We start from the raw sequence: 21,515 nt of genomic DNA on the forward strand, positions 1-21,515 counted from the left end.
AGCAGTTTTGCTGGTGGTTTTGTTCTCTCTGTCCCTTCTTGTTGACGTGCTCCTGCAACACAAGGAGGAGCATGTGCCTAATGACCACACTGATGGCTTCGTGGTGTCTTTTACCATGTGGTTTCAAAGGGTTGTCAGGGAGTTACAGCAGCAGGAAGAGGCTGTGCTGTGTGGGAGACGTAGTCAGACAGGGTGCTTCTGAGTCCATGGGGAGTGCTTTAACTGCAGCCAGCGTCTGGGTAACTCGTGTTATCCACTGCTGAATTCTCTGCTTGATTTTGAGCTCCATTTTGACTTGACTGTATACCCATCCATGTATCCAGTTTTAAAAACCTTAGAACCTCTCTGAGTTTCAAGACTGCACACGTGATAACAACTGAGGGGAATTGTTTGGGCAGAAGAAAAGACACAACTCACTTTTCTGTTGGCTTGTAGCTGATTCATTGGAAAGCAATGTCTCTGATCAAGAAAGTGACTCTAACATGGACCTGCTGCCGGGAATATTAAAACAGCCATCCTTGACACTTGAACTCTTCCCCAATCACACAGACAATCTTAATCCCTCTCAGCGGGTAAGACAAAACTTGCACTGAAAAATGGCATTTGTTTGTTTGGCAGGGTTTTTTGTTGATTTTTCCTTGTCTTCAGGGTACACAGTGGTGGTGCATGCGGGTTTTGACAGCACAGTTCAGTCTGCTGACATTTGGAGTCACTCGTTCCTAGATGTTAATCTTCCACAGCAGCATCTGTCTGGCTAGCATTTACACCTGCAGTAGGAGATTGCAAAGTTACATTGATTAACTGTAAAACTGGAACTTGCTAAGTAGGAACATCTTATGTACTAAAATTTTGAAGTGCATGCAGGAAAAAGTACATGCAGCATTCCTGAAGTAAACCAGACCCCAGTGCATGTTTGGAAATTCAGGATGGACTGACATGACTGTTCATCCCTACCTGATTTAAAACAGCCTGTATCACTTGTGGCTGAATTATCTAGAGTGAAGTTGCTTGAGTAACAAAGCAGAAAGACTTGAACTTTGGACGTAAAGGATTTACGACTGCTTATTTCTTGTTATAAATTTACTTCCAAATGTACTTTCTCAAGGATTCTAAATCAGTAAGTATGTTAAGAAAAACTTGAATGAGTTTTTAAGATGATTAAATGACTCATCTAAATAACAGCTGTTGCCTGGGTCCCTTTTTATTAGACTTGCAGAAAATTACTCTAAGTATAAGCACAGTAAAAGTGGGAACAAATGAATTTGAATGTAGGGCAGGAACCTCAGTTTAGCTGACTGGATTGAGTGGGAAAATTAGCAAGGAAAAGGGCATTTCTTTGGGTAATGAGTAGATTTGAGTTGATAATGAGAATATCATAAAGCTCTGCCATGATGGGTGTGCTGGGGTTCCACAGTAGCATGGCAACAAAGCAGTGCACGTGCGTGTTCCCAGGGAACGTGGAGCAATTGCACTGACTGCAGCTTGGACGTGTGGGGAAAACAAAAAATTGACATAGTTTTCAATGTGTAAAGGAATAAGAGACTTTTCTGTTGTTTATGTTGAATGTAAGCATTGTGGAGACCCGAATTACTGCTTTTAGGTGGGTAGTCCCACTGCACCAGCCCCGTCGCAATCATTTGCAGAGGTTGTACCTGTCTGAAATCTGAAGGACAAAGAAACAATTGATGAGATGCTTTAGATAAATCCCTGGGCTTCTGGTGTTTGCAAATCCTGCTTTTCTCTTGTGTTCAAAACAGCTCAGCCCGACTTCCAGATCCAAGAGGGTGCCTCAGGGCCGGACCATTCCACCAATGGGACCTGAAACCAAAGTGTACGTGGTCTGGGTTGAACGTTATGATGATATAGGTGCGTAGAATTTTCATTGTTCACTGATGTAGCAACAGAACAGAGATGAGAGGAAAAGCTCAGCTCCACTTCTCTTAAAAAAAGAATGCTAAATCCTTATTTATTTCTATAACTGACGCTCAAGATTCTAAAACCGTTCTTTGATATTTGAGTGATGGTCCATGGGGGTGTGTAAGTGAATCACTGGCTGTGGATGTGGAGATTATTTTAGCTCTGGCAGTACATGCAAGACACCCTCATGGAGCTTCTCTGTAAGCTCAGCGTATGAGACCAGCACGCTCTTGGCTGCTGTGTTCTCAGAATGGAGCTGTTGCTCTTCCTTTAGAAGAGTGACTTTCTGACCCTTGTTTTGCTTCTGATCTGCTGGTCTGTTCTGAAGGGATCATCAATTTCTTGGTACCTTTGAAACTTTGTGCTTGGATCTGTCGTGTGGAGGGCTCGATTAATCTGCTCACGTTGCCAGTCCAGATGGTGCTGGGCAGCCTGTTGCCTTTCTGCGCGCCACTGTCCAGGCAGGGCCCTGCTCCTCCTGCTGAATTAATGCTCCTTGCCCTGGTGGTTCCCCTCTGAGTCTGGATAACTGAGAGAGACCCAGCTTTGTCCATCCTGTTGTAGCCATAGCATGGTTAGTGCTAGCAGCTGTCCCCCAGGCTTGAGGAGTCCTTTGTTCATGAGAGCTTCTTGCATGCTAGTTCTAAGCCATGGGCCAGGCTTCTGTGTGATGCGAGAGCCTGCCTGTGCTGGCCTAGCATAGCAGGGTCTGTAACACTGCCAGCAACAGATCATCTGTTTGAAGTTGTTGTTCTGCCTCTGATTTCTAATCCAGGTTACCAGTTTAGCATTAATTAAATCCTTAGCACCTCCCAGAGGATAGCAACCAAGAGATTGCAAGAGATCGGAGGAAGCTTCCCATAAGCTACCTGTGTGAAATGTTCCCTCTCCCACCCAGGACTCTGGCACAAAGATCTTGGTGTCCAAAGGAACATGCTGCAGAGCAGTGCCTGGGATTGGGATACGCACGTGACGTTCTGGAGCATCTCTTCCTTATCCTGATGTTGGCCCAGAGGGTTTCTCCTTGGCACCAGGAGTCCCTCAACACTTCATTTCTTGAGCTGCTGGTGTCCCTGACCCCCTCCTATGTGGGGGCAGCTCAGGCCGGCTCCCTGAGGGGCAGTGACTGCTGCACACACACGTTTCTGCTCAGCTGCTCCTTCAGCAGCCATGGGAGTCCCCCAGAGCCATGGGCCTGAAGCCGAACAAATGAGCCTCAGTATGCTTGGCAGTTGGATGTCTTGCGGGGGAGCTCTTGGAGGTTGCTCCTGGACCAGAGGCTTTGCCTCATGCTTCTTGTGTTCTTGGCTTTTGCCTTATGCCATCTTGGTATTTGCACGGTGGAAGAGCTGACTGCTGGCCCTCCCTTTCCTTTATCTCAAAATACTTCAGTGGCCACCCCCTCTGTTAGTCCCATGTGCTGTGTGCAGTCAGTTGTGGTGTTACAAAGTGTTTTCAGGCTTACACTCTTTCTGCTGCAGGAGTGCTTTGTGTTATGCTGCTGTCTGAATTCTACTTGACTTTTTTTTCCCCCAAACTCGTCTGTAAGCTTCTGCCCCTGAGCAAATGGATGGGAAGTGCCACGATCCATTCCAGTTCTCATTTATTCCTTCTGCACCTGTTAGTGAGGGCGAGGCAGCGGAGCAGTGGGTTGTGGTGCAGGCTTTGCTGAGGGAACGGCGCTGTGTTTGCTGGAGCAGATTGGCATTCCCATGGCAGCTCTGCAGATGTGAGCAGCGGTACCGTTTGAAATTCCCAGCACTGTTCTTGAGGCTGATGACTTGCAGATGGGAGAAGAAGCTACTGAATAATAATTTAAGAGGTGTTTTGTGACTGCGACACGTTTCAGCTTCTTTCTGCTTCACTGCGGCTCTGGAGATTTTGACCTTTGGGACTCGGAGATCTGAGGGTCTGGGATGCGTTCCCTGAGCTCCTGAGCAGTGGGTGAAGCAGGCGTGCCTGTGTAGCAAAACTTAACGTGTGCTTAGGTAACAAAACCACACTTTGTATCACCAGTTTTGCCAGAACATACCTGGTATAAATGCTTGAGGTTGCCTTGGTTTAACTGATGATAACTTTGCACAAAAACAAAGAAGCAAACAAAAACCGTGGGGAATCTAAACTTTATTCTCTATGTCCTCTTACAGAAAATTTTCCCCTCCCTGATCTGGTGTCTGAGACCAGCACTGGCGTAGAAACTACGGCCAACAGCAGCGCTTCCCTAAGGTGAGACCACTCTTATTTTCATTGTTTTCTTGGTTCTTGTGGACGACAGTCTGTGCTGCACTTCAGAAGCCATGACATGGTTTATTTGCATTCTTCAGCTTTTACTGGCAACTCCAAAAACTGCGGACAGTGTTGTTAAAAAGATAGATGAGCTCCTTCAGAGGATTTGTTTTCTGTTGAGGAAAAAAAGAATGAAAGAGCTTTTCATATTGCTGTGGTTGAAACATAAATTAAGGGGTGGAAGATGTGTAGTCTTATTCTTGAGTTTGTGATCAGCCTCCTCCCTGGCTTACTCCCTGGTGAGGTGGTTAATGCTGCATATTTGTCATGAAGCTCAAAGCCCCATCTGCAGGGCTTTCAAATTCTGTGGTGACAGAAGTTCGTAGGAACAGTAGCTGATGGAGACATCCTAAGGTCCAGAGAATGCACACAGGAGCCCTGCTGGTTTAGCCATGAGACATTTTCATGTCCTTTTAACACTGGATCTACAAAGAAAAAGGCTCACTTTAATTGAAGTGCTGCTATAGAACTGATTTATACTTTTTTCCCTTAAGATCTACCATTCCTGAGAAAGAAGTTCCCGTGATCTTCATCCATCCTTTAAACACCGGCTTATTCAGGATAAAACTGCAAGGAGCAACTGGGAAATTCAACATGGTTATCCCGTTGGTGGATGGGATGATAGTCAGTCGGAGAGCACTTGGTAAGCTGACAGGGGTTCGGAGCACCTGTGGCTCCTTCTTGTCCTTTTCACGTGGAGGCAGTTCATTGAGTGCTCTGATCCTTCCTGTTCAGCCCTCTGCATCGTGGTCATCCTGCCAGCAATACTTCTGCCTCTACTCCTTCATGAGAAGCGGAGCATAACCAGCACTCTTGGTTTTGTGTTTGTGCTTCCCATTTCTGTTCCTCTGTTATGCTGTTACAGTGAGATCTGGCTGATCCCAAGAACTTAGTGGGATCAGAGTGAAGGAAAGCTCAGGTGTCTGTGGTGTGGGTAATAATGTATCTGCAAAATGCACCTAGTGGGATTTGTCACTGGGTTTTGGACATGCCAGCAGGTCTGTATTTTGTTCTTCTCGCCACCAGAGTGGCAGAGGGGACAGCAGAGGGAGCAGGTGGTTAGCATTTAGCTGGAGGAGTTGTGAGGTAGGGCTGTGCTGTCTGTGGGAACCAGGTGAGGGCTTGGAGTCATACAGTGGAAGGAAGAAATGTAGTGTGGATGGAAAGAACAGAAATGTGACCTGATGCTTAGCACTGAAGGCCACGATGCTGGTGTTCCTCATCTGCCAAAGGGTGCTGCTGAGTTCCTGCTGCATGCTGCACTTATTCCTTCTGTTTTAAAAACAGGCTTGCAGTGAAAAGCCGCAGAGATCGGTAGCCCATGTTAGTGTGTGTGTGCTGTCCACCTTTTCAAGTATTCCTGGATGTATTAACGACGGATCTTGGCTGTCTGTGCTGTTAGAAACTCAACAGCTGGAAATCTCTCTCCAGTGAGAGCTATTCCTGTGACAGAATGAAGTGAAAACACTCTGAGTATTTAGACACAGCCATAAAACTGATGTAGGAATCTGCTGGGGATGACTCCCAGGTTCTGATTTTGCACATGCCATGCAGTGATGGTGAAAGCGAAGCCAGACGAGGCCTGCAGATAAAGTTTGTGATCTCAGCTGATAACAGCAGCTTGCCCTAGTGAGGAACCAGGTGTGTTTCTTCTAGTGTGGTGCTGGTTTTTCAGCTGCACTGGGGTAAAACAATAACATTTGTCTGATCTCTAAGGTCAGCAAATGTAGCTTGTGTGCAGTTGGGGGTCAGGTCCTCTAGATAAGGAAGGCAGTGTTTGCTCTTTTACTGACACCTCTGTATAGGCAGAAAAGAGTCAATGAACACTTTTTTCGTGAGATGCATAGTAATTTTATTTTGGAATACCAGTAGGTCTGCTGTTCCTAGCCACAGTCTGTCCTCTTTCCTCCCCTTGCTCAGAGGGGCAGTTCTGCCATCCCTGCTGCTCTGCAGTAGGTTTGCCATGCCAAGGTGGCTCCTCAGCATCACCCACTGCCACCTCAGACCCAGTCCTTGTGTGCACAGCCTCCAGCTGTCGTACTGCTCTTCTGCTCACAGGACCCGTGTGCTTACTGACTCAGTCCCAAGGGTGCTGCTGTAGCTGCCTGGCACTGGCAGAGCTGGGGAGCCCTCTTTCTGCTCCCACTGGCTGGGTGTACTGCTGACTTCACCCCTTTCTTATTTGAGTTTCACGTTGGGATGGGCTGGCAGGGCTGGGGACAGGGCTGATCAGTTACCAGATGGCCTTTCTGAAAAGCTGCTGAGCATCTTCCCCTGGGTTCCTGGGTGCAGTGGGACCCCATGTTTCCTTTAGCTGTAAAACCATGGCGGGGGAAAGTTGATTTTGTCTAAGCTTATTTCAGACCTTCTTTCTTGTTTAGGTTTTTTAGTGAGGCAAACAGTAATAAATATTTGTCGGAGAAAGAGGCTGGAAAGTGATTCATACAACCCCCCCCACGTCCGCCGGAAACAGAAAATCGCAGACATTGTCAATAAGTACCGCAACAGGCAGCTGGAGCCTGAGTTTTATACCTCGCTTTTCCAGGAGGTTGGGCTCAAGAACTGCAACCCGTAGGCCGTGATCCTCCCCGGACAATTAGATCAGAGCTTGGTGGCTACAGTAATGAAAACAGTTAAATAACAACAAATTTCCTCAGCCCTCCGGAATTCAGGAAACCGTATTTTAGCACAAGTCAGCAGATACCGTGTGGGAGGAAGGAGAAACGAATCCCAAGCAGTGCAGTTGGGATACTGACTCAGTTCACCTACCCGCGAAAGATTACTTAATTCCAGTCTTCCTGGATGCTCTCAACATAATCTCTCCAGCAGCCATCTACTCCCAGCTAATTAAGGACTGCGTCTCGTCCTGTGGGAAGAAAACAATCAAAGCAAAACCATCTCTGCGTTGAAGTATGAGGAGCGTGGGGCAAAGCAGCCTGCCTTCACACAGCCCGCTGTGCCCCTGCGCTGGAGAGGGGAGCGGGATCTCCTTGAGGAGGGAATCTTCCTGAGCGCTCGCTGTGCCCACAAGAACTTCAGGAGAAGTTTCTGACCCCCTTCGGCGTTCTGCAGGAGATGCTTCACTGCTTGAAGCTCATTTGTTCACCACAGGGAGGAAAGCTGCTCGGGAATATCAGGTCACCAAATGCATAGCCAAGATGCTGTGTTTCCCAGTACCCCCCTGTGGGTCTGTGCACAGCGTTTCTGTCATCCTGGGAGCAAACTGAGTTCAGACACACCTTTTTAGTAGATAAGAGATCTTGGTTCTATAGAAACAAGGTCATGACTTTCAGGTCTGTTGCAAAATGTCACATTTAATTTTAGTCGCTTGGTTTTATTTTCTTTGTGCAGCTGATTATGTTGAAATGTCTCTGTTGCTCAGTCGTCATTTTCATTAAATGTGCAAACATCTCTTGCTTTCCTTCTGCCGGGCTGAAATCTGAGGTTCTGGGGCTGCCTCCTGCCTGACATTTATCGAATATGCAGCTGTTGCAGCTTCTGCACTTTCCAGAAGCTCCTCTTACGCAGACTATGAAACAACTGGAACAGAAAAGTGAGGAACCCTTCTTTTGTCCATTAACTTGCCATTCCATGGAAAGTCCATTTGGAGTTGTACCTTAGAAGTGTTTTGAGGTTACCGTGCTCTCTCGGCAGCAGTGATCCCTCTCTCCTTGGTCAGAAGTTTCTCCCTGAGCTGCCGGTGCCCCGGCCGGGCTCAGCCACAGCCTGGATTGCTGCCTCACCCCAGAGGGAGCAGAGCCGTGTGGATTCGTTTCTCTGACTGCCGGCAGCTTCCATTCAAGCGCCTTGCTTCCTCTGTGGCTGCACTCTGGAGCTCAGGCTGTGCTGGGAAAAGGTGTTCACAACTGCGCGTCAGTGCTGGCAATATGAAAGCTGCAGCAGCACTGCCGCTCCTGGGGCTGCTTTCAGGCCCCCAGCGCAGTCCTGCCTTGTGGCAGCAATGAATCACTGCTGATGCTCCTGTGTGGGTGCAGCCTGCAATGGCTGGCAGTGCGCGTGTTCTTTTTCTTCCAGTAAGCAGGGAGGAGGTGAGCGTAAAGCTGAGCAGGAATTGGTGGAGCTCCTCAAGTTGTGACAAAGTGTTTCTCGGAAGCTTTTTAATATGCATTGCAATAATGCCTGTGAGTCACTTAACTTTGCTATTTCGGTTACTTTTTGCAACAGTTGTAACCTGAAACAGTCTTACTTGTTTCATTACAGTTTCCTTGCCAGGGGTGTGCCCGGATCCCATCTGCCTGTGGTCTTTCCGAGGGTTCACCTGCACCTCAAAAGACGTGCAGGGACGTGCGGGTCTCAGCTGAGGGGAGCTGGGGGGCAGGAGCAGGGCAGGCACAGGGACCTCTCAGGAGGTTTTGGTCCAGATGAATCACAAATGGAAAAACAAAACCAAAATCTCCATGGCGGTGAGCAGAGCAGCCGTGCTTCTGCACCGTCCTGGGTGTGAGGGGCAGCACTGGGTCTGGTGGCAAAGCTGAGGTGGAGCATGGCCTCATCTCTGCTCAGCTCTTGCCAGTGTGCATTTAATGCACAGGCACTAAATTTACCCACGCTGTGTGTGTACCTTTGGATCTACATAATGGCCAAACACACTTTAGTCCACTGACTTAAAAGGCATGACCACTGCATGTGTAACAAACAGAAACATACAGAGCAATCAAGCTTTGCACATCTTCAGCAGCTTAAAACCCATAGCTGTGTGTGTCACGTGCAAAACCATTGGTTTGTAGCCCAGTGAGCTGCAGAAGCTGCTGCTTTCAGGTGCACGGTGCAGTCAGGAGCAGAGCTGTGGCAGGAGGAAGCCCTGAGTGTCTCCTGAGTCAGAGAGACAAAGGAACTGCCTGAAATATTGCGCTTTAATGCGCTTAGGTCTGTTCCTTGTTCCATCCAGAGCATGAGTGTGGCACCCACCTGAGCAGTGCTCACAGGGGGAGCAGGGCCGTGTGTCAGAAATCTTGAAAGAAGAGTTTTGTGTGCGCAGCCAGGGTGAGCAGCGTTTATAACTGATATAAATCTGATCTGCGAGGTCACGCTGAACACGTCGCACGCAGGGTGAACCTGCCCGTAGCTTTGGGGTTTTGCGATCTGCAGAGGTGAACCTTGAAGAAAGTGTGAGTGCAGCGTAGCAGTGCTGCGTGCTGTGCTGTCAGCCCTCGGTTTGGGCGCAGGCTGCATGGCAGAGCTGTGCCCGTCACAGTGTGGTGTGGGTGATGTGAGGAGCAGTGCAGGAGCGAAGCCAGGCAGCAGAGCTGACGGCTGCGGGTGGCCCAGGGTGCCTTCAGCTCTCCTCCCCCATGGGCTGAGAGGAAAGCTGAGATTTATATCAGTCATGATGCTTCTGTTGAGACCCTGAGCTTCTGGGGCTCTGCACCACAAACTGCCCTATTGAGTTGGCAGCTTCTCAACTCGCATGGCTGTTTTTTGCGCCCATACCCATGGGAGAGCAGATGCCCACCCAAGGGCAGCACATCGCACCGAGCTGCCGCTCGATCACAGATGTGACACAACCAGAGTTCCTCTATTCACACAGTAACGCCTTTCGGTTTGGGTTTGTAATTCTGCTCTAAATGATGGCATCCTCTTAATGGTGCAGAAGGGGGGTTGGGGGGCAGCCACCTCGTTAAATGCAGAGCTGAAATTGCAGAAATGTCGGTACCTTAATACTCATTTAAAGAAACTATCCTTTCTTAAAGGTACCTGGCAGATGTATGACACACATGCAGCAAGGAGCGGGGGGGGGGGGGAGGGGTGTTGAGGGTCTGCATGCCTACATCAGAGCAGCTCCACTGCAACAGAGTACAGCTGTAAGCAGTGGCTGCGTGGCTGAACGATGCCTTTGAAGGAAGGCAGACATCTTCCACATGGATGTTAGCAGGAGCAGTTTGAGGTGAGAATGCCAGGGATCACGTGCTTCAAGTCATATGCATTCTGTCTGGATCTCTGTATGTTGCCAAGACATGATCTTTTTGTTCCTACTGTATTTTTCTGTAAATACCCCCGGCGCTAAGTTGTAAAGTAAAGGCAAAATGTAAATATGAAGATGTGAACTACGTTCCCTCGTCTCTAGTCCTTTATCTCCTATTTGTTTAGGGAAGGCACACAAAGGCTTGTTTGTATTTATGCCAATTCTTTGTCCAGGAGAAACACATCAAATATTGAATGTAACACAATTAGTCCAATAAATTTTAAAGATTCTTATCTAAGTGACTTTTCACCTTTCCATTTTTTGGTGTTACTTTTCCAGTTCCTATGGTTGAAAATGCCAACGATGGCGCTTCCCATGAGCGCCGACACTTCGTGCACCCTCTGCTGCTCTGCTCGTGGGGTGGGCACGGAGGGCAGAGGCCCCATTGCAGGTGGGTGGGTGCAGCTGAAGCGCTAAAGCCATGTGGTTAGAATGCAGCACCGCCGGCATTGCACAAATGCTTTATTTGGTGCAAACTGGGGATGAGGAATTTCTGATCTCGGTCGCTCGGACTGGGAGAGGAGCCGGGTCATAGAGTGCTGCCTCCTGCCGAGGCAGTGAGCTGGGAGCACCCCATGCCCGGGCCCTGGGCCCCAAGAGGCTTTGCTGCTCTGGGCCCGGCTGTGCGTTCCGGTGCTCAGCAGTGGGTCCGGCAGCCCATTCCGCCCCGCCGTGTCCCCACACGCAGCAGTGCGGCACGAAGCTCCTCTGAGACTGCGGCTTTTCCTGGGGAGCGGAACAGAACCCAGTGGAGGAACCCTTCAGAAACCCCAGGCAGAGCGGTGCAGTGCCCTCAGCACAGGCACTGCAGTGTGAGCTGCTTCCTGCTCCCGGGGAGCGGTGAGATTTTCTGCTTCATACACCGAGGTGCAATTTGTTATCAGAAACACCGCGCTGCATCCCGGGGCTCAACTCTGCCCTCAGCTCCGCTGTGGCTGTGATGGCACCGAGGCTCAGGGTTGTGCTGCCCCAGCCGTGGCCTCGGGCACCTGGGAGGTGACACAGGAGGGACACCGCCAGGACAGCCGTCCCGTCCAGCAGCAGCAATGAGGCGCGGGCAGGGGCTGAGCTCTGGCACCACAGGACGACGCTGGTAAATGACTCCGTGCATCTTCTGCCTCTTAAAACACTTAATATGTGTGCCCGTGTGATTCATTATTATCATCTAATAAAAGATTATCTGACTCACTTTCATGTTTCTTCCAATTACAAATTGAAATTGTTCCCACTATGACCTTGCAGCTGCTAGATTTTCTAAAATTAGCCATAATGATGCATTTTACTAAGATAATTAATTATCTAAACTGAGAAAATTGAGTAGTAGAACTACTTCACATGCTGCTAATTATCTTTTATTATGTCATCTTTACATGCAAATAGAGAAATATTGTGATTATTTTAAACACTGTTTTCATTAGCTAACACACTTGTTAGCACAGCCATGGCTCCGCTCCTCCTCCGCACTGAGGGCCCCCCGGGGACTTTGGGTGCTCATTGCCCGCAAGACTCTGATTTTCAGATTAAAAATGCGGACTTGCGCTCCAAACTCGATCAGCAGGATGAAACTCGAGAGCGGATTGGCAGAAACGGCCCCGGGGCTGCGGGGGTCACCGCCGTGCCCTCCGGTCGGGCAGAGGGCAGAGCGCTGCCAGCGGGGCGGTCCTGCGTTGGGCTCAGCGCTGTGCGGCCGTGCGGGGAGTGCTGGGCACGGCTCGGGGCTCTGCAGCACGGGAGGGACGTGGGCAGAGCAGAGAGGGTCCGGCGGAGGGCTGTGGAGGTGATGAAGGGAACAGAGCATCTCTGCTATGGGAGCGTGCAGAGAGCAGCAGCCAGCCGTGCGTGGGGACGGGACCGCAGGCAACAGGAACAGACGCGGAGCTGAGCGGTTCCCTCTGGACGTCTGCACGTGCTGCTGTCCTGAGAGGCCGTGCGGCCTCCTTCCTGGAGGTCAGCAGCTGCTGGACGCGGTGCTGGGTGCCGTGAGGTGCTGCACGCTGGAGCAGAGTGGGAGCAGGGATGTCTGAGATGCGGCAAAGAGGCACCCCGAGCTCCTGAACATCACTGGGAGCTTTGAGTTCCCCTCCATGCCTCTACTCTCTGCTCCCTTCGGAGATCTGCTGCTCCAAAAGCAGCACGAGGTGGCTCAGGGCACGGAGGTACCACTGATGTTCCGGTAGCGTCCCCACTGAGGATCTGCTGGGAGATCTCCCCCAGCCCTTCTTTCTCTCCCTGTGACCTGGCTGAGCCCCTGACCCAGGGGCTGCCTTTGGGAGCAGTCCTTGGAAGAGCTGGGGGCCTCCTGGGGGGCTGTGCAGTGCTGGGAGGACCCCGTGTGCTGACAGCAGTGCTGGGAGGCAGCACCAGCACAGCACTGTGCCTCCCACTCACGTGGGCCCCCATCCACCAGGAGCCATTGTAGGCTGGCTCTGTGTGAGGTGCTGAGCCATAAATCCGCAGCAGGATGGGCCGGTTTGCACTGCCCAGCTGCTCAGCCCTGCAGCCCCTTCCCATCCTCTTGCACACTGGTGGGAGGCAGCTGTTGGTGCTTTAGAGCTCGCAGCCCCTGCTCTGGCAGCCAGCGCCCTTCTGTGCACGGGCAGGGGATGCTCCCGCTCCCTTCAGCCCTCAGCTCTTAAATCACATTTGCAAATAGGGAGGAATGGCAGGATGCTGGGACACACGGGTTGTAACTTGGGGGGGCAGCATGAGGACTGGTCACAGGGCTGCTGGCTTTTGTCTCACTGCTCCAAAGGGGCTGTGCTGGGTGGGCAAGCAGTGCTGCCTGCTGTGCTTGCTCCAGGAGGGGCCCACGGCCACCACCCAACCCACAGCCACAGTGGGAACAAACTGCAGCTTGGGGCAGTCCTCAGTGCAAGGTGCAGCATGAGAGCGTATGGCGATAGAGCAAGGTGACATCCTTTGCTGAGCTATGCACTCCCAGCAGCGGAGCTGTGCAATGATGGAACAATGCCATGCAATAAATCTTCCTGGGGCCACAGATTTAGCGAGCAGTATGGATTTTGAAAAGGAGGAGCTGGCAGTGTGGATGGGACAGGGCGAGCTTAGATCCATTTCCAAAAAGGCTCATTTCTCCATCCTGCAGTGCCGGTCAGCCCCAGCTGGGATGGCAGCTCTGCTGCCCAGGCACACAGCACCCTGTGCTCCAGCAGAGACACTCCATCTCCCAGCCTGAACAGAGTCACAGAATCACAGAATGACTCGGGTTGGAAGAGCCCTCATGGATCATGAATCTCCAACCCCCTGCCACATGCAGGGCCACCAACTTCCCCATTTAATACCAGACCAGGCTGCCCAGGGCCCCATCCAACCTGGCCTTGAACACCTCCAGCGATGGACGGGGCATCCACAGCCTCTCTGGGCAGCTGTTCCAGCACCTCACCACTCTCTCTGTAAAGAACTTCCCCCTGACAGCCAATCTCAATCTCTCCTCCCTTAACTTCAAACCATTTCCCCTTGTCCTGCTGTTAATCCACTCTTTCAAAGAGTTGAGTGGAACACTTCTCCCCATGCAGACACACAGGCAGCGGCACCTGCTCCAAGCTCAGATCTTTTCATGTAGAAGCATGGTCATGACCTGATCAGCTCAGACCCCACGGGTTGCCTTGCTCAGATCATCTCCTGACCAGAGCCCTGTTTGCCACAGCTGTGGTTCCTAAGCCCCAAACAGCACAATAACTCCACACCAAGCAAATGCTTTCCTGATTTTCTGGTGGCAGCCGCTGGGCAGGGAGGAGCTCAGCAGCTGGGACAGAAGTTGCATACAGGTATGGAGCACAGGAGGAGGCACAGGGATGGTGCACACAGGGGTTGGTGCACACCTCGATGGTGCTCAGGAAGCGGTGCACACAGGGATGCAGCACAGGCGATGATGATCACATGGGTGACGCACAAGAGACTGTGCACACAGGGATGGTGCACACATGGAAGGCACGCATGGAGCTATCAGAGCCATTGGTGCTTGGAGGGGAGGCTTCAGCCACTGAGCCTCAGCTGCTGGGGCACAATGAAGAATGCCTGGCTTGGCTGCTTGCTTTTTTCCTAAATGTTCAAAATCCTTCAGATCAGAGGTTCTGGCAAACACTGCAGACACAGCCCAGGCTGTGGCAGGTCCCCTCTGCACCCCCTGCTGCCCTGTGGAGCTGTGGAGCCCAAAGTCAGCTCTGAGCCCTGGAGGCACTTTCAGCAGAGACCTGGGGACAGGAAGCATGGGGTTGGCTTTTCAGAGCCATAGGGCAGGGCAACAGCTGGGGACACCATGGAGAAGCAGGGATGTGTGGGCACGTCCCCGCTCAGTGCCTCCGCAGCTGGTGGCTGATGCCGGTGGGTCCATAGTTGCTCTCTGCCCAGCACAAGCAGCCGCCCCCCTGGGCACTCCTGAGGGCAGCACCTCCCTGATGAGGAAAGGAACCAGGAAGGTGTCCTGAAGTGCCACCCCCCAGCTGCTCACCCCCCCAGGGGCCATCTCCCCAGCCCGTGCTCTTTGTGCCCCATTCCCTGCTACCTGCCCAACCGGTCCTGTCACCAACCTGCATTCTTGCTCCAAAAATATGCCTTTGAAGTTTCTGGGCTTGCTTTCACCCTGCCCCAGCTGTGTCCCTCCCTTGCCCGAGTCATTTTGCTCAGGCCCCAAACCACCCCTTCCTCCCATCATTCCTCTTCCAAATGAAATGTCCCCCCCCAGGGACCAGAGGCCACTATCAGGCCCATGCAGCCATTTGCACGTCCTGCTGACACTGGGCTCGGTGCCACTCTCTCCTGCAGTCACTTGGACGTGGTGGCACCTGGACATAGTGGCACAAGGCCATCCCTGCTGCCTGAGCCCCCCTCTGTTGGTGGCCAAGTGCCGGGTAAAGAATTGTGTCCATGAGTCACAGCAAGGCACGTGCAGGAGGAGGCAGAGCTGTCCACTTAGCTAAATTGTGCTTCTGGCTTTGAAAGGATTTGTAATGAAGGAATGAGATTTAAATCAGTTCTATTTCCTAAGAGTTGTTATAACCTAAAAAGGAGCAAGTTGTTTTATTGCATAAAGGAATATGAAAATAAGTTGTGCTTTCATGTCTGGAAACTCTCCTCGGTAACAGGGCTGCTGCAGTGAGACACCAGACCTGAAATACTCCCTCATGGTTCTCTGCCTTGCTCAGTTTTGGAGACCTGGCTGTGAGGATGGGGCGCAGTGCACCCCAGCATCTCTCTTCCAGGGTCAGTAGTGGCACTGGGCACTCGGCCTTTGTCCAATTTGGACCTGAAACTGCCAAGGACGGATCCCAGCCCCACTGCTGGCCTCTGCACACCGTGCATCCCAAGAGGGGCAAGCTGCCGGCTGCTGCTGCTGCAGGTCGCAGCGTGGGTTGGCTGTACTTTACCCAGCTGGTGGCAGAGCCCGGCAGCAGTGAAGGCCCGCAGTGTGCTGACACGCTGCCCTTGCCATCAGGCAAAACAACCAGCATCTCTTCTACCCCAGCCCCTTCTGGGGGATGCAGGGACAGCCCCGGGCTGGTGTGGGCACACGGCGGAGCTGTGCGATGATGGTGATGCTGGCAGCTCTCCCAGCCTCATGTGGGAGAAAGGAGCTCCCAGCCCTGGGGGGGGCCCGTGTGTCACTTGGCATGCCAGCCTGTCACAACAGCGCTGTGCAGCCAAAGCGAGGTGTTGGGCAGGGTGAGAACAGCCCCGGACTCGTGGTGGTTGATGATGTGCATTGGATGCACAACCTGCAGGGCAGCCCCAGCACCCATCCAGCACTCAGTGCGCTGAGGACAGGGCTCAAGGCTCCCCGGATCAGCCTGTCAGCAGCTCCCCTTCCCTCCACGTCCAGGAAGATGTCTGTATGGGTGCAGTGGTAGGACGTGAGTGATCCCTCCATTTGTGTTTATGGCTGTTTAATGAGCTAATTTTCTTTCACACTATTGATTTCCCTGGGTTCTGCTGAGAGATTGCTTGCCTCTGGGTAATGAGAAGTAACTCAGCTGTTCCAGAGGGGTTTATGCCTCAGCCCTGCAGGATGGGATAACACGGAGCAGGGAGGTGCTGGGGACACGGCCATGCCAGCCAATGGGCTCGGTGCTCCGTGGTCAGCACAGAGGTGCCAAGGTCGGCCCTACCCCCCTGGATTCCCTCCCTGGATTCCCTCCCAGGTCTGAGATTAAGGAATAGATCAGCATCACCCCAGCCTCGAAACACCTCCAGATATTCAGCACCGCTTGGGGCCGCATCAAGAAGGAATATGGCATCCGAGAGCCGTGCTGATTCCTCACCTCTCCCAGCCCAGACTCAGGGCAGCCTCACTCCACTTAGCACCAATAGCACTGAGGGAACAGATGCAGCACTAATCCCAGCTTCCCGCTGCATCACCCAGAAAGCATCGGTGCTGCAGGGAGCTGCAACCCAAACTGTCCGCTCTGAGCAGCACTGTGGGAACAGGGGGCTGCACCAGGTGTCCTCCAGAGGTGCCCCCATCCACCCAGTGCTTTTTGGGCTCTGGGCCATGCCTCTGAGCCACAGTCACAGCCACCCACATCCCCAGGCCCACGGTGACACCCAGCCAGTGGCAGCACTGGAAGGAGCCGCCGCAGTACAGGAGGAGGCATTTTGGACACGGCCCTTGGGGACGTGGGGGACGGGGGGTCAGGGTGCCTGTCAGCTTCTGCATTGGTATGCTGGCAGAGATAAACAAAAGGAGCTGGAAGTCTTAATGCATGATCAAGATTATGATTTAATTGGCATAACAAAGGCTTGGTGGGCTCAGCCACATGACTGGAATATTAATATCGGAGGATTCAGCTTGTTCTGGAAAGACAGGCAAAGGATTAAGGAGGAATGTGTTGCTTTGTATATTAAGGATGCAGACATTTGTTCTGCACTCCAGGGAGAACCTGGCTGCTGTGCAACCACACAGCTACAGAGCACATGGAAGGGGCTGTGCCGGAGCCATGGGCAGGCTCAGCCAAAGCCAGGATGCAGTGGGGATGGAGATCTCCCTGCCTGAGGTGCCAGTGTGAGATGGGACAGCAAGTGAAAGGTCCAGAGCACAGGCCTCGTGGGAGAAACCCTGAGTTCGTGTCCAGTCACAGCACCCCGTGTGCTGGTATGGCTGCTAAAGGCCAGGCTGTGGCACATCAAGGGCATCTACTGCTGTGACAGACTGGAATGGCAGTATAAATCTTGATGCTTGTAAGGCTTTCAACATTGTTCATAAAACAGGCTCCTAAACAAGTTACAGATCACATTCTGCCTAAACCTGCTATAAAACGAGCGCCGTTCCCAGCTCAGATAGGAGCTGCCAGGCTGCGGCTACCAGCAGGTGAGATAAAAGGATGCAGGACTGGCTTTTAAATCTGCAGACAAAATATGAAGGCAGGGAGGATGGGAAGCATGTCGGAAAGAAGGCTCTTCATTGCAAGCCTCCACGCCTCCACTGCTGACATGTTAGAGAAATGGTCTCAGGGATGAGGATGCCGTGCGGTACAGATAAATGCCGTTGGCACTTCAGCACAAAGAGGCAATTGCATAAACAAGAAATGGGGAGAAAGAAGGAAGAGATGAATATGGGGGAAAGGAGCTGCGGTTCTGCGGAATCACGCAGAGCAGAGGATGCTGGCGGGCGCTGGAGGCACGGGGAGCAGCGGGGGGAGGCAGAGATGCCTGGACGCTGCCCTTTGGGCTGCTTGGAGAGAGTCCAAGGAGGATGTCAGAGACCTGGAAAACATGACCGGCAAGGAAAAACGGCGAGATGTGGGACTGCTTAATTGGTAGGAGAGAGCAGAGGAGGCTGGAGCAGCCGTCTGCAGGAATGCAAATGGCTCCTGCAAAGAGGAAAGGATTAATCTGCCCATGCTGAATAAAGCAAGGGGAAACAGGCTTAAATTATCGTGGAGAAATTCAAAGCAGATGCTGGGAAAACATTCCCTGAGGGACTAGAGTGTCAGCACTGTGGTTCCTAGGAGAAGTTGGCCTGAAGCTGGCCCTTAGCTGCTCCCTAAGGTTCCCTCTTTTCTAGGATTTCAAATTTCAGGGTAAAAGTATATGGAAAAACCTTAAGGCAAGGGCCTGGCTGGCTTCACAGTGTGCAGAGAAGGGGACGAGTTGCAGCTGGGCAAGCCCTGAGAACAACCTGTGGAGACCCAAAGGGTCTGCGGGGCAGCAAAGCAGCTGCCAGGAGCGAAGTGCAGCCATGGAAATGAGTTTTTTGGGTGAAGCATAACAAGAGAAGCTCACGTGGCAGCAGAGCCCATCACAACGGGTGCTCAGTGGGACAGAGCAGAGCCACCAGGAGTGCCTGGAAGTGACATCAGTCTGTGAGAAGTCTGTAGGAGCAAACACACCGGAGAGGAGCTCCACACAAAGTGGCGCAGCGCGGATCTGCGGGGCTGCTCTGCTGCCTGAGCACAGGGCTGGTCCTGGCTCATGGCTCGGCTCCAGCTCCAGGCACACGGCGAGCAGAGCCCGCCCGAGACACAGGTAAGGGATGCTCAGGGGCCTGGCTGATGGTAAGTGGAGTATAAAGCACCTTTCTCCCTCCCTAACTGGGGGAGAGATTGGGAGCACCTTTGAGCTGTTGACTCTGAAGCAACAGGAGCCACAGAACTTGAGCAGGCAGCAAGTCACTGGGACTGTGATGGGAGACAGCTGTCAGGAAACCTTTCTCCTGCCCAAAGGATGACAGCTTTGGGGCCTGACCATGAAATTCCCAGTTCCTGGAAGCTCCCGGCATCTCCTCTGCCATCAATCATCCATGGCAGCAAAACCCAGGAAACCACTTAATAATCCCAAATAATCCCACAGGAAAATTTACAATGGCAATCTCGTACTTCATCTGATAAGGCCCTGCCCAGGCTCCTGAGGGCAGGGGAATTCCCTCAAACAACCACATCCAAGGAAAGCCTGTCCTTCAGTTTCCAGCTTCAGGGCTGCTTCACACAGCCCCTAAAATCACTGCTGTGCACCACAGGTGAGCAGCCCCAGGTCCCAGGCAGCTGCTCCTTGCTGGTCATGAGCCTTCCTGCAGGCCACAGGTCAGGAGATGGACATTGGCCCCTGGGGAGCTGCAGCCGGGCAGGATTCTGCTCACCTCCCCACCAGTGTGCGGTGGAAGCCAGCTGAACTTGTTATTCCTTTAATTTCCTCATTGCTTTCTTTTGTTTGCTGCTGTTGCCTAGTACAGGTGCTGGAAGTAGGCAGCTTCATTTGCGTGGCGCTCTTCCTGATTCCAGCTAACATTTATTCTAAGGTAAGCACGTAACAGTAACACACGTCTCCTCTGGGGCTTTACAGACCCGTGTCTGAGGTCGCAGGCCCTGCCAGCATGCTGTGGGTGATGACGGCCGCTCCATGAGGTCCAGGGGCTGAGCTGTCTGCAGTCCACGAAGGGAGGACCCTGTGGGCCTCAGCCTGGGACTGCTTGCTTAGGGATGCTGTCACGGTCCCTCAAATAGAGCCCCAAATTTGATTATTTCAGAGCAGATGGGAGGGGCTGTGAGCTCAAGGATGGGGCAGTATGGCAGCTGCAGGTGGTGAGGTGTCCTGCGCTCACAGGGTGTCACGTCCTGAACCCCAAAGGGTCTGGAAATAGCCAGGACTTCATTCTGCTTTCTGTAGAGGCTAATGGGATTTCCTTACTGGTGTAAGCACGCCCTGGGGACACCCAGGAACAGAACTTGTGATGGGAGGGAGCCAGGTGAGAACATGAGGGCGTGCAATTGCTCCCGTTGTCAGCAGCACAACGAAATGACAACACAACTGTTCTCCAAATCACACTGCCCACAACAACCACCGCGAACTGCAGGCAGGAGTCAGGCTGGGTCAGCGGATGAATTTCCATCATCAAATCATATATTCTGTTTTCATTGTGTCCCACTTTGGAGCCTCTGAAATGGTAAAACAGGTATGCATCAGAGAGGGATGACAGAGGTGGGCGCAGGCAGAGCTTGGTTGTGTTTTTCTGGTGAAGATGAGCACAAGAGCTGCATTCACAACACTGCACAGCTGAGAACTGCAAAGGCACTGGAGGCAAATTCTTGGCAGAGCCCAGTGATAAACAAAAAGGCAAAAAGCAAAGAGTGAGTCCTGAAAGGTTTGGGTGGAATGTTAGGAAAAATCCTTTTGTAGGGGGATGGTGCACAGGTCACCAAAAAGATGAAGAAATCCCTGGTTCAGGTGGGCAGAACCACGGCTGAAAATAACCGTTTTGGTTTTCTGATCGCCCAGCACAATTAATTCTGCCTTACCAGGACTTCTTCATACAGAGGACAAAGCACGGCTCCGGAGGCAGAGAGAATACAGGGAAGGGTGGGGGTGGCTGACCAACGGCTGGGCAACACGTGGGACAAGGGAAGCGATCAGGTATAGACACAGCCGATGGCTGCAGAAGGGGTGGAGGGACTGGGAGAAGGGGAGGAATACCTTACATGTTGATATTCTATGTACAGAATGAGAATCTCAATGCAGGGGACAGGGAAGACAAAAATGTAATATCTTAGAAGTGTCCACACGTCACCTTCAGGCAAGGAAACGGGCAGAGGAAAAAGGGGTCAGGGTGCAGATATGGGCCGGAGCAAGCGAGGAGGTAGGAGCGGGAATGCTGCAGAGGAAGAAGCCCGGGGTCTCTGGGAGGAGCGCTGGATGCAACGGGCCTGGGCGAGGCGTCGGCAGCTCCGCAGTGCACCTGTGCCCGCGGGCCGTGCAGCAACGAGCACAGCAGCACTGCCCAGCTGCTGCCGGACAAATCAAAGCCTCCGAGGATGCGGCGCAGCGTTGTGCCGGCGCTCCCCCAGGGCCCCGCAGGCAGTGCGGCTGCACAAGGACTGCACTACAGTTGGTTAATCGGCCCCGAGTCTCAGCTCAGCTAATTAGCTCTCGCATAGCTTTGCTTCGGTGCCGCTGACTCGCTCGTCTCTGCACCGGCTGCACCGCAACGAAGCGCAGCGCGGCTCCCCGCTGCCAGCCCCAATCCTTGCACCCCAGGTCCCAGCCTGCTCACCAGCACAGGGTGCTGCTGGGGCTGGGCTGGGCAGCACTGGAGGCGCTCAGCGGGCGATGCCTCTCGAACACTCCTCTCAGTCCGTTCACATCCTTCGGCTGCAAAGCACCACGTGCTGTGCCGCTCAGCCCTCCTCGCCAGCCGACCCCGCCGTCCCCGGCCCGTCGCATCCAGCACGACACCCCGGCTGGGCACGGCACGGCACGGCGTGCTGCGGCGCTTCCAGCCTTTTCCCGACCCCTGGGGTAGGAAAAGGGCCCAGGGCGCAGCCGGCTCTCGGCCGCGGTGCCCGGGATCACCGCGACCCCTCGGGGCGGCCACATCCGGGCCCCA

At 52.7% G+C, this 21,515-nt stretch overlaps 1 protein-coding gene and 1 long non-coding RNA gene across 5 annotated transcripts in view; one reads left to right on the forward strand and one right to left on the reverse strand.

Annotated features, from left to right (window-relative positions):
- Window positions 1–10,419, forward strand: part of RALGAPB (Ral GTPase activating protein non-catalytic subunit beta) — a 64,592-nt gene extending 54,173 nt beyond the window's left edge. For all 4 annotated transcript variants that reach the window (XM_048963083.1, XM_048963084.1, XM_048963085.1 and 1 more), the window contains 5 exons: window positions 436–572; window positions 1,758–1,866; window positions 4,065–4,143; window positions 4,698–4,846; window positions 6,585–10,419. In XM_048963083.1, coding sequence (XP_048819040.1) covers window positions 436–572; window positions 1,758–1,866; window positions 4,065–4,143; window positions 4,698–4,846; window positions 6,585–6,778 — 668 coding nt within the window. In that variant the 3' untranslated portion in view covers window positions 6,779–10,419. The remainder of the gene's footprint in view (window positions 1–435; window positions 573–1,757; window positions 1,867–4,064; window positions 4,144–4,697; window positions 4,847–6,584) is intronic.
- Window positions 10,420–17,006: 6,587 nt separating this feature from the next.
- On the reverse strand, window positions 17,007–21,502 carry LOC125701288 (uncharacterized). Its single transcript, XR_007380198.1, has 2 exons — window positions 21,183–21,502; window positions 17,007–20,070 (listed from the first exon to the last, which is right to left on the reverse strand). It is a non-coding gene; the product is annotated as an uncharacterized LOC125701288 (long non-coding RNA).
- Between the last annotated feature and the right edge of the window lie 13 nt (window positions 21,503–21,515).

The sequence above is a fragment of the Lagopus muta genome, chromosome 16, assembly GCF_023343835.1.
Source record: "Lagopus muta isolate bLagMut1 chromosome 16, bLagMut1 primary, whole genome shotgun sequence".
Classification (NCBI taxonomy): Eukaryota; Metazoa; Chordata; class Aves; order Galliformes; family Phasianidae; genus Lagopus; species Lagopus muta.